The following is a 19,705-nucleotide window of genomic DNA, read 5'->3' on the forward strand; positions in this document are numbered from 1 at the left end:
AATTCGTAAGGTCAAATGTGCTTTGCCTGGTGTCTATTTAAAGTTTATGGGTTATTGTTGCCTTAGTGGAGATTTACCCGGGGTTGATTAATTTAGGGATTTGTTAAAAAGTTATTATAGTAGTAATTTGTCGCCATGTGTCTGTGTTTAATTTGTTGTTAAATTAATAAATGTTTAATTTATTTTTATATAAAAACCATGAGACTTGGGGTGGTCTTATTCCAACTGAATTCAAAGTCTGCGTCTCGAAATTACAAATTGCAAAAATGGATTATGACAGTTGTTTAAAGTTTCCCTCTGGGATTTGAACAACTCAGCCTTTAGCATCGGCTGTGTCATAATACAACCATCATCAGCTGCTGCTTCACCAATGACCTTCCCTCCATCATAAGGTCAAAAATGGGGACCTTCAGGGAGGATTGCACAATGTTCAGCTCTATTCGTGACTCCTCAGATATTGAAGCAGTCCGTGACTATAAACAGCAAGACCTGGGCAACATTCAGGCTTGGGCTGATAAGTGGCAAGTAACATTTGTGCCATACAAGTGCCAGGCAATGACCATCGCCAGCAAGAGAGAATCCAACCATCTTACCTTTAATTACAATGGCATTACTTTTGCTGAATCCCCCACCATCAACATCCTTACAGAATCACAGAATCTTTACAGTGCAGAAGGAGGCCATTCAGCCCATCAATTCTGTACTGGCTGGCTGAAAGAGCGTTCTATGCAATCCCATTCCCCTGCCTTAACCGCGTAACCTTGCACATTCTTTCTGTTCAGATAGAAAAGGCATGTAAGAAAGGCAAGGTTATAGTGATCATGGGGGATTTCAATATGCAGGTAGACTGGGAAAATCAGATTGGTAGTGGATCCCAAGAAAAGGAATTTGTGGAGTTCTACCAGATGGCTTTTTGGAGCAGCTTGTGGTGGAGCACACTAGGGAACTAGATTTAGTGGTGTGTAATGAGGCAGATTTGATAAGGGAGCTTAAGGTGAAGGAACCCTTAGGAGGAAGTGACCATAATATGATAGAATTTACCCTGCAATTTTAGAGGAAAAAGCTGGAATCAGATGTAACGGTATTACAGTTGAATAAAGGCAACTACAGAGGCATGAGGGAGGAACTGGCCAGAATTGACTGGGAGATGAGCCTAGCAGGAAAGACAGTGGAACAGCAATGGCAGAAGTTTCTGGGAGTAATTTGGGAGACACAGCAAAAATTCATCCCTAGGAAGAAGAAGCATACTAAAGGGAGGACGAGGCAGCCAAGGCTGCCAAGGGAAGTCAGGGACAGCATAAAAGCTAAAGAGAAAGCATACAAGCGGTGAAGAGCAGTCGGGAAAGCCTACAAAGACCAACAGAGGACAACTAAAAAAGAAATAAGGAGGGAGAAGATTAAATATGAGGGTAAACTAGCCAGTAATATAAAAGAAGATTTGCAAGAGATTTTTTAGATATATAAAGGGTAAGAGAGAGGCAAAAGTGGACATTGGGCACCTAGAAAATGACACTGGAGAAGTAGTAGTGGGGAACAAAGAAATGGCGGAGGAACTGAATCGGTACTTTGTGTCAGTCTTCACGGTGGAAGACCAGAGTAACATCCCCAAAGTTCAAGAGAGTCAGGGGGCAGAGGTGAGTATGGTGGCCATTACCAAGGAGAAGGTGCTGGGAAAACTGAAAGGTCTGAAGGTGGATAATTCACCTGGACCAGAGTTCTGAAGGAGATAGCTAAAGAGATAGTGGAGGCGTTAGTGGTGATCTTTCGGGAATCACTGGAGTCAGGGAGGGTCCCAGAGGAATGGAAAATTGCTAATGTAACCCCCCTGATTAAGAAGGGAATGAGGCAAAAGACAGGAAATTACAGGCCGATTAGCCTGACCACGGTCGTTGATAAGATTTTAGAGTCCATTATTAAGGTTGAGATTTCAGAATACTTGAAAGTGCACGGTAAAATAGGGCAAAGTCAGCATGATTTCATCAAGTGGAGGTCATGCCTGACAAATCTGTTAGAATTCTTTGAGGAGGTAATGAGTAGGTTAGACAAAGGAGAGCCAATGGATGTTATCTACTTGGACTTCCAGAAGGCCTTTGACAAGGTGCCGCACAGGAGGCTGCTCAGTAAGATAAGAGCCCATGGTGTTAGAGGCATGGTACTAGCATGGATAGAAGATTGGCTGTCTGGCAGGAGGCAGAGAGTGGGGATAAGGGGGTCCTTCTCAGGCTGGTGACCGGTTACTACTGGAGTTCCGCAGGGGTCAGTGTTGGGACCAGAACTTTTCGCTTTATACATTAATGATCCAGATGAAGGAACTGAGGGCATCCTGGCTAAGTTTGCAGATGATACAAAGATAGGTGGAGGGACAGGTAGTATTGAGGAGGCGGGGAGGTTCCAGAAGGATTTGGACAGGTTAGGAGAATGGGCAAAGAAGTGGCAGATAGAATACAACGTGGGGAAGTGTGACATCATGCACTTTGGTGGGAAGAATAGAGGTATAGACTATTTTCTAAGTGGGGAGAGAATTCAGAATTCTGGAGTGCAAAGGGACTTGGGAGTCCTAGTCCAGGATTCTCTTAAGGTTAACTTGCAGGTTGAGTCGGTAGTTAGGAAGGCAAATGCAATGTTGGCATTTATTTCAAGAGGACTAGAAAATAAAAGCAAGGATGTGCTGCTGAAGCTTTATAAGGCTCTGGTCAGACCACATTTTGAATATTGTGAGCAATTCTGGGCCCCATATCTCAGGATGGATGTTCTGGCCCTGGAGAGGGTCCAGAGGAGGTTCATGAGAACGATCCCAGGAACGAAAGGCTTAACATATGAGGAACATTTGAGGACTCTGGGTCTATACTCAATGGAGTTTAGAAGGATGAGGGGGGATCTGATTGAAACTTACAGAATACTGAAAGGGCTGGATAGAGTGGATGTGGGGGAAGATGTTTCCATTAGTAGGAGAGACTAGGACCCGAGGGCACAGCCTCAAAGTAAAGGGAAGACCTTTTAGTACAGAGATGAGGAGAAACTTTTTTAGCCAGAGAGTGGAGAATCTATGGAATTCATTGCCACAGAAGGCTGTAAAGGCCAGGTCATTGAGTGTATTTAAGACCAAGATAGATAGGTTCTTGATTGGTAAGGGGATCAAAGGTTACGGGTAGAAGGTGGGAGAATGGGGTTGAGTAACTTATCAGCCATGATTGAATGGTGGAGCAGACTCGATGGGCCGAATGGTCTAATTTCTGCTCCTATGTCTGATGATCTTATGGTATTCACTACCACAGAAGGCTGTGGAGATCGGGACACTGAGTATATTCAAGAAAGAAATTGATAATTTTTTAGATATCAGGGGCATCAAAGGGTATGGAGAGAAAGTTGGAATATGGCGTTGAGATGGAGGATCAGCCATGACCATATTGAATGGCAGAACAGGCTCGAAGGGCTGAATGACCTACTCCTGCTCCTAGTTTCTATGTTTTTATAGTAATCTAATTCCCTTTTGAATACCTCGATCGAACCAGCCTCCACCACCCTCTCAGGAAGTTCGTTTCAGACTCCAACCACATCTGGGTGAAAAAATATTTCCTCGCATCACTTCTTTTGCTCATTATTTTGAATCTATGCCCTCTAGTTCTTGTTGTACTCTTGAGTGGTAACAGTTTTTCACTATTTCCATACCCCTCTGGATCTTGAATACCTCTATCAAGTCTCCTCTCAGCCTTTTTTTCTCCAAGAAAAACAGTACCAACCTCTCCAATCTATCCTCATAGCTGCAGTTTTTTATCCCTGGAATCATTCTTGTGAATCTCCTCTGTACTCTCACCAATGCCTTCACATCCTTCCTCAAGTATGGTGCCAAGAACTGGACGCAGTACTCCAGATGAGGCCTAACCAGCATCTTGTACAAGTTTAACATGACCTCCTTACTCTTGTATGCAGTGCTCCCATTAATAAAACCCAGGATACCATATGCTTTATTAACTGCTCTCTCAACATGCCCTTGCCACCGATGGTAACCAGGGCTTACCAATGACCAGAAATTGAACTGGACCAGCCATATAAATACTGTGGCTACAAGAACTGGTGAATTCTGCAGCAAGTAGCTCACCTGCTGACTGCCCAACACCTGTCTACTATCTACAAGATACAAGTCTTGTATGTGTGATGAAATAATTTCCACTTGCCTGGATGAGTGCAGTTCCGACAACACTTAAGAAGCTCAACACCATCCAGAACAAAGCAGTCTGTTTGATTGATTACCCCATCCATCACCTTGAATGTTCATTCCCTCCACCGTTGACACACAGTGGCAGCAAGGTGTACAATCTACAAGATGCACTGCAGTAATCCACCAAGGTCCTTCAACAGCACCCTCTGAACCTGCGACCTCTATCACCAAGAAAGGCAAAGGCAGAAGATGCACGGGAACACTACCACCTGCAAATTCCCCTCCAAGTCACACACCATCCTGACCTGGAACTATATCGCCATTCCTTTACCATTGCTGGGCCAAAATCCTGGCTCACCCCACCTTCTCAAAGGCAATAAGTGAAGGGCAATAATGCTGGCCTAGACAGCAATACGCACAACCCGTGAAAGAATAAGAAGGTGTCCTTACAATGGCCAAAGAGTTTCCAGTTGTTCAAATAATGTGTTGAAAAGTGTTACACTCACACATGCATGAGCACATACATTTCCCTCTCTTCCTTGTTCATTTTTCTGCCTAAGTGGTGGGAAGAGTTTAAGAGTCCAGGTTCTGAATTGGTCCAAAACTGCTGCCAAAGTTATTCAATTATCAACTAGCAACTTCAATGGTAAAAGCAGTAATCCAGTCTGTAGCGCTCCCAATACCTTTCCACACAAAATCTATTGTTAGTGAATATCGATAACTAGAGACACAATTACAAAATCAATTTATGCTTAATAATTTTCATCATTATTGATGAATAAGCTCCTTCACTTCTGATTTCATGTAATTCATAGGCAATTTCCAAATTTGAACTTTTAACTTTAGTAAGTTATAGATTACACACAAACTGTTGCATGGTTTGAAAAGTTAGCATTAATTTCCACATATTCCTATGAACTTTGAATGGATCACAGTTCTTAAATTTACACAACTTCTACCTGTTCAGTTACTTCAGTCAATGCATTCTAAATAACAGCCTCTGAGATAATAATTTCCACAATTCTCGTGACTACAAATTGGCTGTGATCTGTTGCAAAATGAGATAATCAGAACCAACTGTTCCAAGCTCATATTTTTGGCAGTGGTATGAAATACTCATATATTTTAAAGACATTTCAACCCTTACAGAAATATTTCTAGATAGTGAACAGTGATATATAACAACACAGATTATGTATGGCATGAAGACGACTAACACACTGTGTAGCAGAGGATATTTGAGTCACACAAAGGTTGCTCTCCTTCATATATTTGCGACCTGTAAGTGGTGTTGAAACTGAGAGTGCCCTGGACTGATGAAAAAAATAAATAATATTAAGGTGATCAAATAAATAATAATAAGGTGTAAAGTGGGCTGAATTTTTTAATCCATTGCGGGCGGAATCATAGGCTGGGGGGGGCCTGTAAAATTTCATGGATGCCTTTTCTGCCACCTACCTGCCTGCCACCAACCTGGCCATGATATAATGGGTGGATGGCAAGGCCTTGGGCAGCCCACCTACCCACGTGCCAACTGAGGACCTTAAAGGCCTTCTTCCACCTTGCCGCAACTTTCCAGCTAACAAGAGGACGTCAGTGATAGGTGGGAAGCATGGCAGGGCCTTGAGTGGGAAAGGGGAGGGTGGATGCCTTTGCCATGGGTCCCCTTTTCTGGCTAGTGGCTGCCCCAAGGTCTGCCCCAGTCCAAATATCCTCTACTCCACCCCACGCTTGTGCACCCTGGCCCCCGGCCCGCCCCCCTTGTTTCCCCCCTCATCCCGAAGCCCCACCGAGAACCCCCCCGCCTACCTGTCAGCTGGTTCCTGGCTCTTCTCCTTCAGGCCTGGATGTATTCCCAGCAGCGGCCAATGCTCTCAGTGGCGCTGCTAGGACTAGATTATTGCAATCCAAGCAGATTAGGGACAGAGGTCTTGCCTTGAGCCACTTAATGCCCCGCCGAGCATTAAACTGGCTGCAGAGCAGCCTGCTGGAGTAGGGTTTTTTGACCCCGCCAACCATAAAATCCTGTTCAGTATCTCAAACATTGAACAAATATTAATAACCAGGGTGTTATTTGGGGGACATCTCTAACTGTAAAATGGTATCTGAAAGAAAATAACCTGTACCTTAACATTCATAGCTCACCTGAAAATCTGTAATAATTTCTCACTTGGAGTATTTTTTAGTCCTGTTAGTATGGCATGAAGACGACTAACACACTGTGTTGCAGAGGATATTGGAGTCACACAAAGGTTGCTCTCCTTCATATATTTGCGACCTGTAAGTGGTGTTGAAACTGAGAGTGCCCTGGACTGATGAAAAAAATAAATAACATTAAGGTGATCAAAATTTTTCACCCTAATCTATCTAGAGATTATTCCAAAATTAAATATTGTACAAGGAGACTGCAAATTGCACAATATTTAGCGACTGTCACAAGTGGGTTATGAGGAATTAATTCAAGGAATTTATATTTGTGTGTCTATCCTTAGAACCTGGATCTAAAATTACATTAAGGAGTAATTTTCCAATGGCACACTTACTGGAGAGTGTTGTCTGTCGGGAGCACATATTATGAATTTGGAGGTTCTTTGCATGATCTTCCAACCAATAATTTAATAGCGTACACTCAAATTTCTAGCATTGTGTTCCCTGCACACCAACCCCCGCTCCCTCCCCACCAACCCCATCCCTCAAGCGAGTCTGTCAACTAGGCACTGTCCACTGAGTCAGAAATTTATCCTTTAGACTAAACTTTCATAATAGGATTTTTAAAAAATAATCTAGTGGCCAATCTGCATTAAGGTCATTAACCCAGCCTTGTAACTACTTTCAGATATTGTTATGTAACAAAGATGCTTGACACATTGGATTAGAATTAAACCCCCTGACTTTATCAGAATGCTGTGTGTTGAGTATAAATAAATGCTATATACTAATATCCTGCCTTATCAGTATGTCATCACTTAAAAATTGTAAGATTGTTGCATGTTGGTGGAACAGAAATCTGGCATCATAAAATTGTGTTTGCTGTTAGAACTTGGCTCAGTACTCAGGTCAGGACACAAATGGGCTCAACGTTCAGCTGCTGTTATCATCCCTCATCATTCTAATAAGCACCAGATTGAACTAATGCCTGAGATAGTTCAGCAACCCAGGACAACTTTTGGCACTATTAATTTCAAAAAGCAGTGGTCCGGATTTCAAAGGGTGGGGTCCCTGCCCCCAACGTAAAAGTTGGGGACGAGCCTGCCACTGCTTGGCTGGCTCATCCCATTGCCATTTAACAGCCACCCAGCCATTAACTGGCTTGAGGTGAGACTTCCACTCCAATCTGGGGAGGAAGTTCTGCCTCTGAGAATTGTCAGCAATCAAATGGAAGTGGTGGCTACTACTGAGACTGCAACTAGTCCCCAATGGCGATCGTCGCTGGAGCCTGACCTGGAGTTAGGTGGAGAGTCAGTGGGGTGGAAGGTCAGAGTTGGACAAAATTAGGAGGGGGAGGGTAAATGCAGGGGTGGAAAGACCTTGGGAGTGACCTCTGATGGGCACAGGGGGCTTGTAATGCATCAAAGGATGGGTTTGGCAATTATGGATGAATTACTATCTGGACACCCCAGGGTGCCATGTTGCCATGGGGATTAGATTGCAGAGAGGCAGTCTTTTGTTTTGGATTTATCTGTGTATTTTCTCAAAGAAACAGTCAGCTTGGAAGGCTGTGAGAAGGCAGTTGTTCATCTACCAGCAGCCAGCACAAGGAGCAGGGAGGTCTTTAGGAACCAGGGGTGTTCCTGAGTTTGAGTCACTAAGCAGAAAATGCAACTGGAGCCCATGCTTGGAATGAAAAGTCAAAATTCATGAGGAATTGAAACTGTCAGATCTGCCTGATGAAGTTAATGGAAGAGATTGGTAGTGGGATCCTCACAGAGAGGAAATTTAAGTGCCAGACTGGGAAATGAGGAGAGTCAAAGTGAATTCTTGAGAGCTGTGGCACACATTGATTTGGTCCCAGGAGAATTAAAAGAACCCTCAAGATCCTGGAAAATATAGGGAAAGTCTTGGGCGGAATTAAAAACAGAATGGAAAATGGTCTGCTAAGATTTTCAGGTTTAAAGGATAAAGGTTTACAAAATATAGTGCTAAATTAGTAGTTCTTGCTTTGTTTAATTCTTGTGCAGTAAAGTTTTTGTTTAAAACACAAAACCTTGTGGCATAGTTCTTACAGTTAATAATTTCTTTTTAGAAGTTAATGGTCTCCCTTGAGATCATAACAATAGACTAAAAGATATGGCAATAAATAAACATTGGGAAACGTTTAAAGAAGCAATTCAAAAAAGTTCAACACAAATGCATTCCATTAAAAAACAAAAACTCAGCAGGGAAGATCTGTTCATAGCTTACTAAGGAAATTAAAAATACTATTCAAATAGGAGACTTGGTTTATAATGTTGTGAAGAATAGTCGTAAGCCTGATGATTGAGAGTGTGTCAGAAACTAGCAAAGGGCCAGCAAAAAGTTGAAAATGGAAAAATATAGGGTATAAAAGTAGCCAGGAATATAAAAGCAGAATGCAAGAGCTTTTACAAATGTGCGAAAGTAATTGTTGGTGTCTTCGAGGCAGAGATGGGAGAAATTATCATTGGGTTTGATGAAATGGGACAGACACTGAACAAATATTTTGTATCTGCCTTGTGGTAGACACAAATTACATACCAGAAATAGAAGGCAACTTAGGACTAATAAAAGTGAGAACTTGCACTGCAGAAATTTTACAAATTTCTAGGACCTGATGGCCTATATCCTAGGGTTCTAGATGGCAGAGATAGTGAATGCACTCTTTATAATTTCCCAAAATTCCCTAGAGTCTAGACTGGTCCCAATGAATTGGAAGTTAGCAAATGTAACACCACAATTCAAGAGAGGAGGGAGAAAGAAAATGGAAATACAGGCCAGTTGGACTGACATTAGTTGTCAGGAAAATGCTGCAATCTATTATGAAGGAAGTCTTAGCTATGTACTTAGAAAATCATAGTATGATCAGATAAAGCCAACATGGTTTTATGAAAGGTTAATTGCATTTGACAAATTTTTTGGAGCATGTAACTGGTAAGGTAGATAAAGGGAACTAGTAGATGTAGTTTACCTGAATTTCCAAAAGGCCTTCGATAAGATGCTACGCAAAAGGTTAATACACAAAAGCTCATGGAGTTGAGGGTGATATATTAGCTTGGATAGAAAATTAGTTAATGGACTGGGAGCAGAGAGTAGGGATAAATGGGTCATTTTCAAGTTGGCAGGCTGTAACTAATGGAATGCCATAAGGGTCAGTGCTGAGGCCTCAGCTATTTACAATTTACATTAATGACATAGACAAATAGTAATGTATGGTCTACTCATGCTCCTATATCTCATGTTCTTAAGTTCTTTTTTGACAGTCTGGACTTGATGTGTAAGACTGAATGTCACTGAAATTCATGCTTCTCATTCTTGACATGGAAATCATTGCAAGGGTATGAAACCTCATGATATGCGTGCTTGGTGCTGCCGGGAACACATAGCAGGAATTTGTTCTCTTTATAAGGTTCAGCTTCCCATATGTGTGCTGTAAAAATATATAATCACTTTAAATAGTAAAACTACTTAGGTGTTTGGGCATCCCGATCTTCAAAATAGATTTTGTATAAATAGAACAGCAAATGTTATGGACCTTGATTTTCTGGCTCCGTCATGGCGGGTCCTGCAGCGGGAGATTCAGCGGTCCAGCCAGAAGTCCACTGACTTTCAGCAGGACCGGGCAATCCTGGCGGTGCCGGAAAATCCAGCCCATGAAGTTTGATAAAATTCATTTGTTTGCTATTTTAACCAATTTATTTTAAATGGCTTAACCTTCTCATTAAAATATGGAAAATGGGATTTCATATGAACACATTAATGTTACTAATGTTTCACAGGGTGAGTGTAGTCCACAAATGTGGTCCTCTGTCCGCAAAGGCACATGTTCATGATCAAGGTACTCAACCAACAATTAATAATAACCTTCATTCAATCATATTTCATTATTTGATTCAGGGTGATTCTGTACTTTTAATACTGCACATCTTAAAGTGTCTCATTGATGTCACAGAGCATGACTTCAATCTAAAAGGGTTTTTTTGATCCTATGACTTCAGTCAATAAAAGTATTTAAAATGTACATACAAATTGATATAAAATCCAATTTAATAGTTGAAGTACTTTATTAGACCACATGGAATTAAATATCCTTAACAGTTCTGTTGGACTTGTACAACTACTTCAGCAAGTTTCCAGCAGGATTCTTGGAAAAGGCTGGGGCTCAAATACACTAGTTGCTACCTTACTGGGGAAATCCTGCCCTTTCTGAGACAACCAATGTCAGAGCGAACAGGGCCAGAGGCTGGACTCCTTTTTCTGAGCATTCCTGCTTCCATTAGGGGCCTGCCCTCAACCTGGAGATCAGTGTACTGAGAGAGTTGGTGTGCTAGTCATCAGAATAACAGTGGTGAGACACAACTAGCCTGGACCATAGAGGATGGATAATTTTTTAAAAAGTTAATATTAGTCTCCTTCTTACAAGGAAGGAAACAGTATTGGCTCTTTGGTCCTGGTGCAGGCACACAGGATGTGTGTGTGGTGGTACGGAAAGCAGTTGTTAGATGTACATCAGATGTTCTTCTACTGACCCTACAAATTCCAATGAGGCCAGTAGCTGCCATCCCATTGCAATTGCTGGAATTGCAGTCCATAAATTTTCCAGTGTTATTTAGTAAATCTAACACATTACTATCTGTCATAGTTTCATCTAGAAAGCTCAATACCTACATTGTCAAAATGTTGTTGAAGATTGTGCTCCACTTGCATCCTTTCAGCTGTTTCTGCATTTGACATTTTGCTCAAAAACCTGTTTGGGGTTCCTATCTCTTCATCTGCATCATCTGCCAGGAAAATCCTTTCATCTATGTTTCCCACCGTTAGCACATATTCGTCATAGGCCTTGTTAATAGCTTTACTGTAACAAAACAGAGAAAAAAAAAACAGAATATGTTCTAAAATAATGCTAGACCCCAATTATTCAGGTACTTTCCATATTTGCAAATGCTTTAAAGAAAGCACATGCACATTTCATGTCCTCAAGATCTGGCAAAGTATTTCACAGCCAATGACGTATATTTCAAGTGTAGTTAAGTTTCTAACACAAACAAACATGCTAACCAATTTGTGCACTGGAAGGTCCTACAATCAGCAATATGATAATTAATCAGGTAAACTCTTTAGGTGGTACTGGCTGAGGAATAAATGTTGACCAAAACTCTGGAACGACATCAAACTGGAGTTACTCCAAGGCATGAAAAACAGATTTTTCCAAACCCATATGAAGTGCCCAGTCAAATTGTTCCTCAGCCTCTACCCAATTGCAGCATAAAAATTGTTCAATAAGCTACTGGCAAGCTGATGCAAAATCAAGCACTTGGTAAAATATTTTAATGTTGTTTATATGCAGCAATTTTAGAACAACTGTTGTCTAGAAGTGTGTTCCAAGTTAAAATGCTTTCAGCGTTTCCAATGACACTCTAATTATAGCACCAGTTGCAGCAGGCAGTTACTGTCTCCCTTCCTGTTTTGTGACGTGTGCTCAATGCAAAACCTGCTGTCAAAAGTATAAGTGTCAGTGGCAGGGCTTCCTGGAAGATTATCTTGTGCCAGTCGTTCTGGTTTTCACACACTGTCCATCGTTGGGACACAGCTGACTTATAATCTTAAAGTTTGATGAGAACTCCAGCAACCCAGTTTGCTCCTCCTGCATGTATTTTCATAAAGGGCTGACTCTTGGTAGGGTACAGACCCACAGGTGCCAGCTGCCCTTCAATATATGAACATACAAATTAGGGGCAGAAAAACGCCATTCAAACACTTAAGCCTGCTCCACCATTTAATAAGATCATGGCTGATCTGAATGTGGCCTCAACTCCACTTTTCTGTCTACCCCCTACACCCTTTGACTCCCTTGTTAGTCAAAAATCTAACGCAGCCTTAAAAATATTCAATGACCCTGCCTCCACTGCTCTTGGGGGAAGAGAATTCCACAGACCAAAGACCCTCTGAGAGAAAAGTAATTCTCCTCAGCTCTTTCTTAAATGGGAGTCCCCTTATTTTTAAACTGTGTTCCCTAGTTCTAGTCTCTCCCACAAGGGGAAACATCCTTTCAGCATCCACCCCTCAAATCCCCTCACGGCCTTATGTTTCAACAAGATCACCTCTCATTCTTCTAAACTCTAATGGATACAACAGGCCCAACCTGTTCAAACTTTCCTCATAAGACAACTCCTTCATCCTAGGTATCAGTCGAGTGAACCTTCTCTGAACTGCTTCTAATGTTATTATATCCTTAAAGTCAGAAGGCCAAAACTGTACACAGTACTCCAGATGCAGTCTCACCAACCCCTATACAATTATAGCAGAGCTTACCTACTTTTATATTCCATTCTCTTTGCAATAAACACCAAATTCTATTTGCCTTCCTAATCACTTTGTCATGAAAAGCCGATTACTGCTACAAATTAATTAAGGGCATATTGAACATTTTAAGGAAGACTTGTATGTTTTTAAAGAAATACAAGTGAGGACACTGAGCAAAAGATGGCTGATAATGTAAAGTGGACACTTTCTAGAAAATTGCTATGTGAGTTATACTGGCAGACCTGTTCTGAGAGAACACAGAATATCACACCTGAAAAGGTGCCAGGCCTTCTTCAGCCAGAGACATTTGAAAAGGAGATAGGAAAGATGCAGAAGACTGAATTTTAATCTCCCGTAGTTGCAGAGACAAAAGACTGATTTGCAAGTCTCGGCAGTTACCCAAAGGTCCATCTCCTGTTGATTTATATGTGCAAATTGTTGATATGAATACGAGACGATTATCTCCTCTCCTGCAACACACAGGAAAACATATGGGTTAGAGAGCTAGCTGTGGGGCAGTGCTAGTGTGCTGTGAGAATGACAGCACAAGAAGACCAACTAGTCACCCCTGCGGCTGCAGGCGAAGTGTCTCTTTCTCTGTTGCTGGAGGCAGGGCTCAGCAGAAACCACAAACAAAAAGAAAATAGGATAGCCTCTTCAGCTACCCTGCAGAGTTAAGTGTTTCCAAACCAACTGCAAAACTGCCAAGGTCAGCTCTACCGGAATCACCCAACTTGCCAGCCGTAACGTGTCACCATCTACGCCTCACGGGCAAGCCAAAGGCTGATTCGTATATTTTTAAAACTTTTATTTGGGCTCAACTTCTCATCTCTGATTTGTGTGTATGTGTGTTGCATTTTTATTATTTTTCTCGGGTTTTAGTAACAAATAAACTCACTCTTTCTTTGACTCAAAAAAGCCTGGTTAAATTGGCTCCTTCTAAAAAATATATACATCTGGACTGGAAAAAGGTATCCACGGGGGCTGGGAAGGGATCCCATTTAAATTAACCTTGCTGCGACCAACCGAGTGGATTGAATAAAGGAGGAGTGCCAGTTCATTTCTCTCTACCCAGAAGCATGACAAAATTGGGGTCCCATTCATGGAGTTAACAAATTGGAGGATCTCACCTGAGGACCAGTCATAACAACTTGTTGTACCTACAGATAGCACTAACTTTTTGTGATTCATGTACTGCAGAGTTTTACAATCTTTCTCCATTTAAATAATATACTGCTTTTCTATTCTCCCTGCCAAAGTGGACAAGTTCACAATTTCCCACATTATAGTCCACCTTTCAATGTTTTGCCTATTCACCTGACCTATCTAAATCCCTTTATAGACTCTTTCTGTCCTCCTCACAATTTACTTTCCTATCTTTGTGTTATCAGCAAATTTAGGGAATACATTCAATTCATTCATCCAAGTTACTTATATACATTGTAAATAGTTGAAGCCTCAGCACTGATCCCTGTGGTATTCCACTGGTTGCAGCTTGCCAACTTGAAAACAACTCATTTACCCATACTCTCTTGCTTCCTGTTAGCCAACCAATCCTTTATCCATGATAATGTTTTTCTCACACTGTGAGCTCTTATTTTGTGTAGCACCTTTGATGTGACACCTTATCATATGCCTTTTGGAAATCCAAGACATCCAAGACAACAACTACAGGTTCCCTTTTATCCACATTACTTGTTACTTCCTCAAAGAACTCGAAAAATGAGTCAAACATGATTTCCCTTTCACAAGTCTGCATTAAGTCTGCATAATTGCATTAAGAATTTCTACGTGCTGTGCTATAACCTCCTTGATAACAGATTCCAGCAATATTCCTATGACAGACGTTAGGCTAACTGTCCTTTAGTTACCTGCTTTTGGTCTCCTTCCTTTCTTGAATAGAGGAGTTCCATTTGCTATTTTCCAATCTGCTTTGCAGTATCTCACCCAAATGGCTATTCTTCATGTATGAGCTTAAATAGTGTGTTAGCAAGTTATTCAACTATGAGAAGCATCACAGGCAAAGCCAATTGTGCTTTTACAATGTTCACTCATGTATTTTTCAGCAGGGATCATGAATAGGAAGCAGACTCCTGGTTAATTTTTCATCCTACTTCACCCAGATGCCTGTGCCCATGTAGCACATCAATTGCTAGTTCAGTTCACTCTCCAGAGACTGGGAATTCAATCTGGAAGCCTCTGGTCTGTATGGCTTAGTCCTATACTGGTACCCTGTGATCACTGGGAGAGTGTCTCCAAAATTCTAATGATGGAAGAGAACAATCTTGTCATCTCTTTTCTATCTTCAGAAATGCAATCAACGCTCAGAGCTCAGGAAATAAAATTGTATGCATCTTTGCCTCTCACAATTTTGCACTCCTGCTCAGGACTTCAGCCATTCAGTAGTACAGTTATCACTATAATCATTTAGCATGAAGCTTGGCTTTGCCTGTGTCTGCAGTAAACAGGCAACAAAATGGAAAGCAATGGGAATCAAATCTCTACTGGCTGCAGTCACACCTAGCACAAGGGAAGATGGTAGTGGCTACTGGAGACCAATCATCTCAGTCCCAGACATCACTTCAGGAGTTCCTCATGATAGTGTCCTAAGCCCAACAATTTTGAGCAGCTTCATCAATGACCTTCCCACCAATATAAGGTCAGAAGTGGGGATGTTCGCTCATGATTGCACAGTGTTCAGTTCCATTTGTCATTCCTCAGATACAGAAGCAGTCCATGCCCGTGTGCAGCCAGTGGCAAGTAACATTCACACCACACAAGTGCCAGGCAAAATCTTTCCAACAAGACAACGGCTCCAACAACATTGAAAAAGCTCAACACTATCCAGGACAAAGCAGCTTGCTGCACTCATCCAGGCAAGTGGAGAACATTCCATCACATTCCTGACTTGTGCCTTGTAGATGGTGGACAGGCTTTGGGGAGTCAGGAGGCAAGTTACTTGCTACAGGATTCCTAGCCTCTGACCTGCTCTTGTAGCCACAGTATTTATGTGGCTAGTCCAGTTCAGTTTCTGTTTAATGGTATCTCCCAGGATGTTGACAGTGGGGGATTCAGCCATGGTAATGCCACTCAATGTTGAGGGACAATGGTTAGATTCTCTCTTGTTGGAGATGGTCATTGCCTGATACTTGTGTGGCACGAATGTTATTTGCAACTTGTCAGCCTAAGCCTGGATATTGTCCAGGTTTTGCTGCATTTGGACATGAACTGCTTCAGTATCTGAGGAATCACAATGGTGCTGAACATTGTGCAATCATCAGTGAGCATCCCCACTTCTGACCTCATGAACTAGCTGCAGATGGTTAGGCCTAAGATACTACCCTGAGGAACTCCTGCGGTGATGTCCTGAAACTGAGATGACTGACCTCCAACAAGCACGAGCTTCCTTTGTGCTAGGTATGACTTCAACCAGCAAAGTTTCCCCCCCCATTGACTCTAGTTTTGCCTGGGGTCCTTGATGCCACATTCTGTGAAATGCTGCCTTGATGTCAAGGACAGTCGCTCTCACCTCACCTCAAGTTCAGCCCTTTTGTCCATGTTTGAACCAAGATTGTGATGAGATCAGGAGTAGTCCTGGCAGAACCCAAACTGAGCGTCAGTGAGCAGGTTATTGCTAAGCAAGTGCCACTTGATAACACTATTGATGACCCCTTCCATCACTTTACTGATGATCGAGAGTAGAGTGATGGGGCAGTAATTGGCCGTGTTGGATTTGTCCTGCGTTTTGTGTACAGGAAATACCTGGGCAATTTTCCACATAGTCTGGTAGATGCCAGTGTTGTAGCTGTACTAGAATAGCTTGGCAAGGGGCGCGGCAAGTTCTGGAGCACAAGTTTTCAGTTCTATTGCCGGAATATTGTAAGGGCCCATAGCCTTTGCACTATCCAGTGCCTTCAGTCGTTTCTTGATATCACGTGGAATGAATTGAATTGGCTGAAGGCTGACATCTGTAATGCTGGGGACCTCTGGAGGAGGCCAAGATGGATCATCCGCTTGGAACATCTGGCTGAAGATAGTTGCAAATGCTTCAGCCTTACCTTTTGCACTGATGTGCTGGGCTCCCCCATCGTTGAGGATGGGGATATTTGTGGAGCTGCCTCCTCCAGTAAGTTGTTTAGTTGTCCACCACCATTCATGACTGGATGTAGCAGGACTGCAGAGTTTAGATCTGATCCGTTGGTTGTGGAATCACTTAACTCTATCTTATGCTGCTTATGCTGTTTGGCACACAAGTAGTCCTGTACTGTAGCTTCACCAGGTTGACACTTAATTTCTAGGTATACCTGGTGCTGCTCCTCATTGAACCAGAGAGATGCCAGGCCATGAGGCTGCAGATTGTGGTCGAGTGCAATTCTGTTGCTGCTGATTGCCCATAGCAGCTCATTGTTGCCCAGTCTTGAGATGCTAGATCTATTCAAAATCTATCCCATTTAGCACGATGGTAGTTCCACACAACACGATGGTGGATATTCTCAATTTGAAGATGGGACTTTGTCTCCACAATGACCATGCGGTGACCACTCCTACCCTTCCTGTCATGGACATATGCAACTGCAGCAGGCAGGTTGGTGAGGATGAGGTCAAGTAAGTTTTTCCCTCTTGTTGATTCCCTCACCACCTGCCGCGGACACAGTCTAGCAGCTATGTCCTTTAAGACTCGGCCAGCTTGGTCTGTAGTGGTGCTACCAATCACTCTTGGTGATGGACATTGAAGTCCCCCACAGAGTACATCCTACGCTCTTGCCACCTTCAGTGTTACCTCCAACTGGTGTTCAACATGGAGGAGTACTAATTCATCAGCTGAGGGAGGGGGTGGGTGCTGTGTGTGTGCTGTATGTGGTAACCAGTGGGGAGTTTCCTTGCCCATGTTTGACCGGATGCCATGAGACTTCATGGGGTCTGGAGCCGATGTGAAGACTCCCAGGGCAACTCCCTCCTAAATATATATCACTGTGCCACCGCCTCCACTGGCTCTATCCTGTTGGTGGGACAGGTCATACCTAGGGATGGCGATGGTGGTGTCTGGGTCATTATCTGTTAGGCATGGTTCCATGAGTATGACTATGTCAGACTGGTGCTTGACTAGTCTGTGAGACAGCCCTCTCAAATTTGGCACTAGCCCCCAGATGTCAGTAAGGAGGAATTTGCAGGGTCGACAGGGCTGTGTTTCCTGTTGCTGTTTCCACTGTCTAGGTTGATGCTGGGTAGTCTGTCCGGTTTCATTCCTCTTAGACTCTATAGCAGTTTGATACAACTGACTGGCTTGCTAGACCATTTCAGAGGACATTTATGAATCAACCACATTGCTGTGGGTCTGGAGTCACATGTAGGCCAGACCAGGTATGGATGGCAGATTTCCTTCCCTACAAAGCATTAGTGAACCAGATGTTTTTTTTTACAACAATCAACAATGGTTTCATGGTCATCATTAGACTATTAATTCCAGATTTTTTAAAAATTCAATTCAATTTTAAAAAAGTCTGAATAGCAATTCTGAATGGAGGCTAATCAAAAGAACTTGGACATTTCACTTAACAGAAACATCATAGAAACTCAACTCCCACACAAGTACAGTTTGCTGCTTTTCACACGATAACAAATCCTTTGAATTCAGACAGGGAAGAAAAAATTCTTTGATGCCTGAGAGATAGAATTTCTGCATGACTTACACACTTTCTGCAAAGTTCCCAGGGTCCAGAAAGCCAGTTAGAGTTTCTCCTCTTCCCTTCAGGGTCTGTGATCAATCACAAATACAGCATTTTCAGTAACTTGTGTCAAGAAATGTTAAATGATTCATAAACATAAAAGCTGTCTGCTTTGAATTGATACAGACCCTTCTTTTAAAGCTGGAAATTTGACAAATGGGTGACATAGTGGGTTCAATACTAATTTATCATCTCTTGGATCTGTTTGAATGTAGCCAATGCTAAAGGGATGTGTATGTGTCTGTGTCTGTGCCTCTGTAAGACTCCTGCAGTTTTGGTATTTAGGCAATTTTAATTTCTTATTGATTAAATGTAGAGCAAAGAGCTACCACTAATGTAGAACTAACATGTTTGGGAGCACACAGGATGGCTGCTGCACAAATTGGGAAACGTCGAAGTGATGCAGACAGGGTTCCTGTATAAAGTTGAGATGGAGAAATATTGTTGGCACAGGGGAGGGTGAGTTTTACACTGCACCATGCCGTGCTTCATTCTGTAGTCCTTGATTCTGGCAATGTGGGCAGCTTTCCTCACTCAGTATGAACATTTTTCACCTTAATGGCTACAAAGCTCAATGTTTGTGCATTAGCACCAGTTCCCTAGTCAATGTATACATAAATAGAGGTAGGCAGTGCTTGCAGGATTAGCAGCCCCCTGAATGGATGAGTGCTGACCCCCTCACAGGCTGCAGCCTAAATTTAACAGAAATGATAAACTCTATAATTTATAAGCAGTAATCCTTTCATTTGTCAAACCTTTCTCTCAAAAAGTTTCCTAATGTATGGCTTCCAGTAATGTTGTTTAATTCCCTTTGCCTCCAATTCCAATCCGTCATGCACAGCACATAACTTGTCAATAATGCACGGAGGGTCTGAAGGTGGTCTGTAATCTTTATTGTGGAAATCTTCTGGTAAACCTGGAATAAATAGACCAAAACAATGTTAGATTACTGATCTCACTTCACCATTAGTCACCAGTCACCATCGGTCAAGCTGACAAATAAATACCCTCATAAAATCGGCCCTCATAAAGAGAGAGCTTATATTGAATTAGCACCATATCATGTCTTCAAATCAATAGATTATTAGTGAAGAGAAATCATTGTAATTTCATAGGTAATCATGGCAGCCAATTTGCACACTTGCAAGATCCCACAAACAGGAAATAAGTGATAGGAAAATCTGTTTTTAGTAGATTGAAGGAAGAATGTTGTCCAGGACACAAAATAGCTTGCCCTTTCATTTACACCTGAGCTGGTAGACAGATATGTAGTTTAACATCTCACTCAAAAGACAGCACAGGTCTTCAGCAGCAGTGCAAATTGGATGATAGCACTCCTTTCACA

The 19,705-nt window shown here is 42.2% G+C and overlaps 1 protein-coding gene across 4 annotated transcripts in view; it reads right to left on the minus strand.

The window, feature by feature from the left end:
• rbl2 (retinoblastoma-like 2 (p130)) overlaps positions 1 to 19,705 on the minus strand; it is a 304,767-nt gene that overhangs the window by 51,318 nt on the left and 233,744 nt on the right. For all 4 annotated transcript variants that reach the window (XM_041191571.1, XM_041191568.1, XM_041191572.1 and 1 more), the window contains 4 exons: positions 19,116 to 19,276; positions 18,325 to 18,389; positions 11,000 to 11,186; positions 6,305 to 6,471 (listed from right to left, as the gene is read on the minus strand). In XM_041191571.1, coding sequence (XP_041047505.1) covers positions 6,305 to 6,471; positions 11,000 to 11,186; positions 18,325 to 18,389; positions 19,116 to 19,276 — 580 coding nt within the window. The remainder of the gene's footprint in view (positions 1 to 6,304; positions 6,472 to 10,999; positions 11,187 to 18,324; positions 18,390 to 19,115; positions 19,277 to 19,705) is intronic.

The sequence above is a fragment of the Carcharodon carcharias genome, chromosome 7 (genome assembly GCF_017639515.1).
Source record: "Carcharodon carcharias isolate sCarCar2 chromosome 7, sCarCar2.pri, whole genome shotgun sequence".
NCBI classification, from domain to species: domain Eukaryota; kingdom Metazoa; phylum Chordata; class Chondrichthyes; order Lamniformes; family Lamnidae; genus Carcharodon; species Carcharodon carcharias.